Here is a 9992-nt window from a genome sequence, read left to right as displayed (position 1 = left end):
GTAACATGGTGGCAGTTGCTATTTTTGTACATACTTGTTAATGTTTTAAAGGACAAAAAAAAAAAAAGGATCTCTTAACTCTCTCGTCATTATTTCCCTTCCTTGTGAACCTCCTCCAGACGTGTGGAACAATCAATCACTTCCACAGTGTGTCAAGCACAAAGCACCAAGGTTCCCCGCAGAGTGGGTTCTGTAGAGGTGGAGGAGGTGCTGACTGGAGGCTGGTGAGCTCGTCAGGAGCCTTTTTAAAGCTGCTGCTGTGCTTCATGAGCTTTGAGTCGTGTTGATACAAACAGGTGTTGTGCTCACGTTTGTTAACTTGCTCCTGGAGTTTGAATTGAAGGTGTGCTGCTGATGTGGTGGCTCAAAGTGTCGTTAGAACAATTAGCTTACTTACATCCGCATTCTTTGAGTATAACCAAATATTTTTCACCACATTCCTCCGTACGGGCACGCGCAGCCAACCTTACCGACGCTGTGCCTCCTCACCTACATGACGCTCCTTCTCGTCTTCAGCTGCTTGAATTTTACATGTTTTATGTAGGAATTTCATTCTATATGTCTGTACAGCAAAAACTGTTGTTTAAGTCTACGACACTATTTTCATATAAAATGTACTAAAATAAAAATTCCACATATCTAAGAGTTTGGACTCGTGTTTTTTCAGCCCATAGTTTACGATAATTGATGGAAGTTTGACATTTTCAGAAATATGCGAGCTGGCTTTGAGCAGAGTCCAGGAAGAAGGAACAGAAGGAACTTTGGACGTTGAACAGTTTGACCCAATTTTATTAGTTTCCTTTGGAAAACCTATTGCAGACAAAGCATTTAATTGCAACAACACATTTCAATCTACAGTGTACAATTACAAAGGGGTGTAAATAGGAAGATCAGCTGAAACACGACCGGGTGCTTTACAATTGAAGCAAAAAATGGTTCCGCAACCAAAAGGTCAACATGAGGTTGGTGGCAGGTGGTGAGTGAAGGGCTTGAATGAGGAAAGGACTCGATCCCGACCAGTAAAATATTTACAAAGACAACATTTCAGTGGAAAAATGCTGCGTATTCTACTGTCAGGAAGACAAAGTTTAAACACAAAAGGCAACAAAAAGAAAAATCAACAGGATCTTTAAAAAAGTACAGCAATGGCAATTTAAAACCAAGTCTCACATTATTCATAGTTTAGTCCTCGTTTTGTCTTTACAAACTTTCCCTCTATGCTCCCCTCCCCAATGCTTCTACAGTTAAGACAACAAATCTTTTTTTTTTTTTTTTTTTTTTCTTACTCTGATCAGGCACAGACACGTTGTGGCCTATATTAAAAATATAAAAGGACAGTGGAAAGATAACATGGTCTGGTTCAGGATGCTCTTAGTCGCTCATCTCCATGTCTTCCTGATGGTGATCGTCTCCATTCAGCTTGGACTTTTTTGGAATTGGGCCTTCGGATCGCTCCATCTCCTCCTGGCCTTTGGGGGTCGAGGCGGAGTCGGAGTCGCTCCTCCTCTCGTCGTCCTCCTCCTCTCCTTCTTTTTCACTGTCATAACCTTGCTCCTCTTCATCGTAATCCCGGGTCACCTGTTGAGACGTTTTAACCGAGTATTAAAAAGGGGAATTTAGCTGTGAATCAAGCTGTAGATTAGCTCAGATTGGTTCAGATAAATCACATGCAACGCCTCCAACTACTGACGTTCACGTAGACGCCAATAACATCAACAGGACATTCTGCGCTCTAAACACACCTTAACGTCTCCCTTCTCACTGTCGGACTTGCGGTCCCGATCCCGTTCCTTGTCTTTGCTCTTCTTCTTCTTGCTGGTGGAGCGTTCTCTTTCATCTCTGCTCCGGTCCCTGTCCTCCCTCCTGTCTCTGTCCCGCTCCTTCTCGCGCTCCTTGTCCTTCTTTTTCTCCTTCTTGTGACTGAACAAAGAAAACCAAACGCATCAAATGTTTTGAGGTGTTGTCTTCCTAAAAGTGACTAATCCCATGTAAAATGTGCATGATGACTCACCGTCTGGGCGATGGAGACCTGGACAACCTCCTCCTGGGGGACCGAGACGCACTGCGGCTTCGCCTGTGCCTCCTGGATTAAAAAAAAAAAAAAAAAGAATAATGCAGACAGTTAATACTGCCATTTGCTGTTGTGAATACAGCAGAGCATCACATCCATGTGAAAAGCAGTGCACCTGTACTTCGGCATCACACTGTGCTCACTCACCGACTGATGCTGCGAGACCTCCTGGCACTGCTGTAGCTCTTGGGGGGCGTCTTTGACCTTTTCTTAGACTTCTCCTCCTTCCTCCTGTCCCTGATCAAGACACAAGCAAGGTCATGAGCAAAACTGTAGTACTGACAGCCGTCGCCATCTTTTGCAAATTTTTGTGTTTCAAAAAGTCCAGAATTCAAAATAAAAATCATGATTAGAAACACTGCAGTCAACACACGAGGGAGGCGAAAATTAGCCATTTTGGTCGTCAGGACAATAATGGAGATACTGACCTGGATCGACTGCGGCGGCTTCTGTCCCGGGAGTGGGACCTCCTCCTCCGTGGACTCTTGGACCTCCTCCTACTCCTTGAATGGGATCTCCGCCGCGACCTGCTCTTTGAACGCCTGCCAAGATTGAGAAACGGCACATTTTAAAAACAGAAATTACCGCCAGAAATTTACTGCTGTTAATGTTTTGTATGTCGATGCCACGGCTCATTCTTTTGTTCACATCTAGTTTTGCTAGTCCAGAAACAGAACAGGCGTCTTCACCTGTGTCTTGAGCGAGATCTGGACCGTCTGCGCCGAGACCTTGAACGGGAGCGGGAATGTTTGCGCTTGTCGTCTTTCTTATCTGCAAAAACACCACCACAAAGTCAAACATCTCCCGGCTTCCAGACTTACTGCTCACACAATGGAACAAATATTCCACAGCTGACTGAACTAAATTAAAAAAACCTAAACATCAATGCTTCATAAACTGTTAAGTAAAATAAGCATCTTCACAAAGAAGCTCCTCACAGTCCTGGCTAAGAGTTTCTGCTCAGGGGGCATGAGCAAACGGAGAACTCACTTCCTGGTTCAATGGCTGCAGAAATGAGAGACTGGGCCTCTCGGACTCTCTTCATGGCCTCTTCGATCTCCTTGTTGGAGGCATCAGTCTTCAGGCCTGGATTCAAGTTCAGTCCGGCCGCTAATGGATTCAATCTGCAAGTGCCATCAATTATTTAGACTTTTCTCAAAATACATAAGCTCGCTGGATTGCAAACCCTGGATGAAGAGTGTGTTTGGTTTCTTACTTGGGGTCCATGGACTGCATGAGCTTCAGGAAGTCTGCAGAAAGAGCCTGAAAAAGACACGAGGAGGACATCACCATAAGAAAGCTATGTAGTTTTAACGTGCTGCAACAATGAATGCGACTGATCGAGCGCTCACCTGGGGGTTCATGTTAGGCCCCGGCATTCCCATGGCAGCCATTTGCTCCATGTTGGGAGCTCCAAGACCTCCGAACGGCGTCCCTCCCATCTGAAAGAAGACATTCGCAAAGCTAATTTAACAGCGCTTGATACCAATCAATTCATTTAGCATCAAGCTGAAGGCACCCATTTACATCAGTTACCAAATACCACACTACATGAGACTGTGCTTTCAGTCCCAAAAGCAATTTGAGAACATTCGAGTCAGTTTCCATCTACATCCAGTTTTCGTTTACCTTCTTCAGCTCATCATTACAGATCAAAGGCGACTCTAAAGCAGCCTCTTGATAACAATTATGGCCAATTTTCAGAGCTGTCTGGAAGGTATGAATCTTAAAAAATATGGCATGATGTGGAAAGTTTCAGGAGTAATGAAGGTATAAAAAAATAGTCGAGAGGAAAACTTGCAATAATCATGAAGAGAGTGTAAGATTTTCCAAACATACACTTGCCAGAGGGTTGGGTGTTGGAAGAAGGCCTCCCCCGGGCATCATTCCTGCCACGGCATTGGCTGGAGCCAGCAGCGACATAGCTTTAGATTCATCAGGAATGACTCCTGGAGAAAACAACAACATTTCAGTCCGCGCTCAAAGCAAGCATCGATAAACACTCAGACAAGACTTGCAGACAAGCCACCTCTGTCTAACTACTCTGCAGTAAAAAAAAAAATAAATAAAAAATCCACTTTTTGTCTTGTCTGTAAATCTTGATCCCTGACTTTGTTTTGAGAAAGTATGATTGTAGGATTAGCAGCTATGAGTTTAAAAGTCACAATACACACTGTGGTCAACACTGCCAAGATTTTATCACCTGTACTTGTTTTTTAAGTCATGAACCAAACGTAAGCAAGCACAGCCAGTTGTCCCGTGGGATGTGCTCTCAACTTTCATTAGATGTTTTATGAACAAGCGACTCGCGCCGGCTGCTTCGCTATAAAGCACACAAAAACATTGAGATACAGAAAACAAAGTTCATGATTTGGGTGTGGACACAAGGGTACATTTCAACATCACTTACCATTACCAATACAAAAACAGAAAAGGTGCAGTCATATTACCTTTTCTGGGCTTTTGTTGGTGGTTACTTTGAACAATCCCACCACAAAAAAAAACTACAACAAAAACAAAACCTTACTTGGCAACCAGATAAAGTACTGCTAACAAGCTTCTGCACTGCGAGGCTTTAGCCAACAGCATGTCACTAAAAACATTTAACAATGCAAAGATAAACTGCACTAAACAGTTAAGGGCTACTGTGAGCAAAAGATGTGATAAAATCATGAAAAATGTGCCCAAAGCTGAAGAAAAACCAAAAAGTAAAATCAAAGGGAAAATCTTATGGAGATGATCATCCATGGTTGTGCAATCTGAAAACAGGCTATTTTAATCTGACATTTTACATTTTAAAAGGGGGGAGAGAGAGAGAGAGTGGGGGAGAGAGAGAGAGACATACACACGCACACATGCGCGCGCACACACACACGCACACACACACAACAGAAAGGACACTTGAGAAACAGGATAAGGCTGCAGAAGACAAAACTGTTGGTGGCATTTTCAGCAGGGCCTGGTATATAGGGCTGGCTGAACCAGGAAAAAGAACTGTAAAACACAACAACAAAAGAAACACCACTGTTAAACGTGAGAGTCACTCAACTCTATCAGAGTCATGTGTGGAGAGGGTCAATAAAAAAAAGCATTTTACTGCAACATCAAGCAGAGGCTTAAAGCTACTTTTATCTCGTGTGTTAGTGAAAATTTGGAAATACAGATGCACAGTGTAAAGCAATACAAAGCTTTGGCGAATGAAGCAAGTGGACGCCAAAGGCAGTTTGTGTGCTTATCATGATTAATAACCAAATCATGTGCAAAAATTAACTTCCACCACATCTGCTGAATGTAACTGTAGATGATGGCACACTCGTTCAAAATCTATTCTAGCATGCACAGCTGATTAGTTCATCTATCCTGCATGCTTTGTGCTTGGTGTAGGGATGTCCCGAACATTTCGGCCTGATGAGCCATTTAAAGTTAGGATTTTACCAATACCAAGTCCTTGTCCACTACTTATATTTTCTTGACGGTAATACAGTTGTGTGATGTATGCTTCGCTCAATCAGCCCAAGATTGCATTTAATAAGGCGGCCCAGTTTGGATTTGGTGAACAGCTCTGCATTAAGAAAACAAAACCAGGACCCCAGCACACCCATGCAGGCATTTCCACTCATGTGGCTGATTAGACCTCTCCTCAGGACTGCATGGACCTGTAAGACTGTGCGTGATTGACATGTCCTTCACTCTATTGCTAAGTAATGTTGCACTTGTGAGCGGGGCAACTTACACCTAGAGTTAGGTGACCTAAGCAAACTCTCACCACAGCACAGCCCCACACCACTCGAACCTTAATAGGTCTAATCAGCCAGTAACTGAAAACACTTGTGTGTATGTGGAGGGTCTCTAATGACTTCCTTTCACAGAAAATCAATAGACAAAGGAATTGCAGAGGGGATCTGTTGCAGCAGCAAATCATCTACATGTATGCTACTACTTAACAGTTTCCAACTACAGATGTTTTAAAAGTGTACAACACCTGCAAAATGTCGCTGAGACAGAGGAGACCCAAAGTGGCTTTCCTCGCTGATGCATGCTGTCACTGCAGACATCATGAAACTCATTGTTGATGTTTATCGGTTCGAATACGATGGGACATTTTGACAGCTGGCGTACCCACAGTGCAAAAGGTTAAAATATAAACAGAGGATCAGAACTGGTTCAAGGTTAAAGTCAACAACAATTAATTAAAAGGATCTGCCCTGATACCAGTTCAGCAGATCTGCTCGGGGCATCCCTAATTTGGTGCATGCCGATTAATCGACATACATTTTATTTGTAAAATATTTCAATCCTTCGAACATGTAATGAATTGAGATTGCCCTGCACCCTCTCCCCTACCCCCTGATTTTGCTTAAGAGTTGTGTGGCTACTTTTTAAAGAAAAGAAGCCTTGATCAGAGAAAAAAAATACAGAGTTAATATTTTACTGCAGAACAAGAGAGAGAAGGGGGGCTTGCGAGCCTGGTGCCATTATTTTTTCTAATCTCCTGATGGCAGCAGAGGACCACTTTCAGCCAGCAAGGAAGGGGCTCTCTGCAAATGACTTGTCCACTATGAAAACCACAACACAAATAACAGAGAGAGAAGTTTACAGCTAGATTGTAAGACATGGACACAAATGTACATTCCCTTTTACATACCTAGAAATGCCAAGCACAGACAAGCTTAGCTGATTTTGCTTGGTCAGAAAAAAGTCACAATGGCTCAGATAGTGTTTGCAATTCTATTAAAACAACCTACACATTGTGATGGATGTTCACAGATAGCCATGTGAGAGAGGCAAGACTAAAACATACACCCACCTTCAGCAAAAGGGACCACAATCAAGGCTCTGTCCACGAAGACGGTGTTTGTCAGATGTTGGGAAACTCCCACCGACTCAGACTCAAGGAACTTTACAAAACAGACACGTGAAGTCACAGGCAAGGGAGAGTCACTGGAAAAAAATACAGATATGTTGTGCAAAGAATACAAACAAGGAGACCCAACATGCCTTCTTCAAAATGACCTGAATAAGCTTTGTGTCCTCAGGGACAGCTACAGTAATAATGGGCTACACAATCTTATCTATTCTCTGATCTCTACATGCTCTGCTTAGACCAACAGGGTATCTTAGATCTATCTATTTACAGTGTGTTGCAGTGTTAGCGCAACTCTCATTGACAATTTGTTGAGAATCACATATCAGTGTCAGTCACTGATGCCTGGAGCCTTGATCTTTTTCACTCTGCTTTCCTGTGAGTGAAATTATGACTGTTACTATGTTGTTGTTGCAGTCCTTGAAGTCCTACCTGCCGTGAAGCCAGGTGTAATTCGATAAGAGGAGAACACAGAGCAAAGAACAATTATTTCAGTCTATAGTCAATGTTTAAGTACTGTACAGTATGTATTGCAGTAGCTCATTAGCATCCCAAGTGTGACATAGGGAACCCAAGCACTAAGTTAAAGGTTTTTTCCACTTTATTATATCAGCATTTCCTACATTTACAAAATCTTGGGCTACAACAGTTCATACTATTGATTAATCTGACCGTTAATTTTCAGATTACCCAACTTTTCACTCTAGAAGATGTCAGAAAAATGGAAAATGCACAGATTATTACATTTACAGTGATGCAACACAGAAAAGGGCAAAGAAGCTTGCACAGGCTGATGTTACGTATTTTTCAGAGCACAAATAATTAGTTGATTGACAAATTAGTCAGTTTCAAGATCATTTACAAACAAAAATTCTGCGCTTGCACTATTTTTCAGGTACTCAAATGTGAGCATTTACTGCTTTGACTGTTTGTCTGATGAAACAAGATATCCAAAGATTTCACTTTGGACTCTTGAGAACTTGTGATGGGCATTATTTTTCCACAATGTTTGGACATTTGGGGGCTAAACGATTAATCAAAAATAACAGATTAATAGTAAACAATTTACAGTAGTGTTGCCAGATAGGGGGGTTTTAAGTTGGACAGTGCTGGGTAAAGTGGACTTAGGCTGGTGGACAGGAATTGGGGAGTTTTACGATAAGTTGGTCTAGTTTTAAGATCTATACAAGATCAGTATATTAAAAATATAATCATAAGTTTTGCTCCTTAATTATGTGAACAAAACCAGTCAGCACAACTTTGATATGACATAATTTTCATTCATTCTGCTGAGAGGAGAGAGGAGCTACCATCATTACCAGCCACGTTACCCCATAAACACTGTTGTAACACAGAGCTCTGACCTTAAAAACACTACAACATGACTATTTGTTTGGTTTTTAGACAGCATGGGATTACACGCACTTCTCCCTCCCTCTTCAAACTTTTGTGCCTATTTGAAGGTACACACTGTTGCAGTTTATCAAGTCAGATAAAACCTATTATTTCTATCATTTAACAGAATTTCGCAGATTTTGAGCATTTACTGGACTGGATAATATCAAAACCAATCTGGCAACACTGATCAGCAAATCACTAAATCTGTCGCAGACTAACTTATCTACTATCGACTAGTCGCCTAACGTTAACGGTTACGGCGCTATTTACAGCCCGCCGTCTGTGGAAGAAAGGTCATTTAAAGTTATACAATATCATTTACGTGAACGCACAACAGTAAATACTACCATTACGTGTCACTCACGCGGTAATATTAAGGAGAGTGACTGCTGCTGCATTCACTAAAGGCGCGGGTAAATGTTAGCATTAGCATGCCGTGCAGTGAGGCCTACTTGACGTTACAGGCCTCAAGTGGAGCCCAGCGTCAGCCGCGTAAGATGGGTAAGACAACGTTTTACCGATTTGAAGATCACAATACTCACTCGGGTGGAAACAGTTTGAGCTCCTCTATGTTTCCGAGGAATCCAAACAGAGTCCTCATTTGTTCGGACGTCGTGCTCGGGGAGACATTTGTCACCTGAATGACGTGCGTGTTGGAATTCATTTTCGCGAGTGCTAATCAAGCTAGCTAGCGTTATGCTAGCAAGGTGCCTGAATTTAAAACAAAAAGACGAGCTAGGTAACGTTTACGAGGAAAAAAACATTAGGCGAATACAAAAACTAGCATCTTTGCTGTAGATAGACGGTGGATAACATTTGCTGCCGATAAGAACACAACGGCCGCAACAAGAGAGCCACAATGCCGCTGCCAAAAATGTCGCGAGGCAGAGATGTTGCTTTCACGTCCACTTTGTAAGGTCGTACGTATGAATTTTAGCTTAGCAAGCATGAATTGTTCCATACAAGGGAGCAAAATATGATAGCATTGTTTTTGCTCGACATTTACCAGAGGTAGAAGAAGTAATATCACCATTGAGCACCACCAGCATTATACCGTATAAGCATATTTTGTGTTTTATATGTAAAATCTATATCTTGAGCGTTCCTGGATTTTGAAGGCTGATACTGATATCAATGCGTGTGAGTTTAGAACATTCAGTAATAATATGTTGGTCACTAGTACTTATTTGTTTAGTTTACACAAATGCATAACATGAAAAAACAATCTTGATAGAAATCCCTTAGATTTATTTGGCCTTTTTAAAGAATTGTGACACAGATACATACTAAGACTGATATTTTGTATTTGTAAAAATAACTTGATCGTGCTCTGTAGTGAACAAACTATGTATTGGTGAAACTGTTTCTACATTACTTCAAGCCTAGTTTGGCATTTCTGTACTTGCATTTCTTGTTACTTATCGACAGACATATACGCCAGTACAGATAAATCTTCTATGAGTTAGTTTTGGCTGATATATCGACCTGACCGATTTATTGCTATAGCTCTAGTAAAATGTGGATCTGGAAAATAACCAGTAACTATAGCTGTCAAATAAATTTAGTGGAGAAAAGAGTGCAATATTTTGCTTTTCGAAACAAACATGACATGGAAATACTAAAGGAAAGCGTCCCAAAACTGTAGTTTAAGTACATTAC

The 9992-nt window shown here is 41.7% G+C and overlaps 1 protein-coding gene across 5 annotated transcripts; it reads right to left on the bottom strand.

Annotated features, from left to right (window-relative positions):
- Positions 1-768: 768 nt before the first annotated feature.
- Positions 769-9233, bottom strand: LOC143317977 (uncharacterized). 5 transcript variants are annotated; one of them, XM_076725810.1, is made up of 12 exons: positions 8876-9233; positions 6879-7012; positions 3911-4020; positions 3424-3513; positions 3288-3334; positions 3062-3195; positions 2761-2842; positions 2500-2613; positions 2219-2308; positions 2012-2083; positions 1743-1920; positions 769-1578 (listed from the first exon to the last, which is right to left on the bottom strand). In XM_076725810.1, the coding sequence occupies exons 1-12, from the start codon at positions 8995-8997 to the stop codon at positions 1372-1374; spliced, it is 1380 nt and encodes a 459-aa protein (XP_076581925.1). In that variant the 5' UTR covers positions 8998-9233; the 3' UTR covers positions 769-1371. The 5 variants fall into 5 exon arrangements, with proteins under 5 accessions (XP_076581925.1, XP_076581926.1, XP_076581929.1 ...); XM_076725811.1 differs by having other exon boundaries at positions 3917-4020; positions 8876-9231; XM_076725814.1 differs by lacking the exons at positions 6879-7012; positions 8876-9233 and adding an exon at positions 4275-5705 and having other exon boundaries at positions 3917-4020.
- Positions 9234-9992: the final 759 nt, after the last annotated feature.

This window comes from Chaetodon auriga, chromosome 3 (genome assembly GCF_051107435.1).
Source record: "Chaetodon auriga isolate fChaAug3 chromosome 3, fChaAug3.hap1, whole genome shotgun sequence".
In the NCBI taxonomy this organism is placed as follows: Eukaryota; Metazoa; Chordata; class Actinopteri; order Chaetodontiformes; family Chaetodontidae; genus Chaetodon; species Chaetodon auriga.
This window is presented reverse-complemented; position numbering and strand designations above follow the sequence as displayed.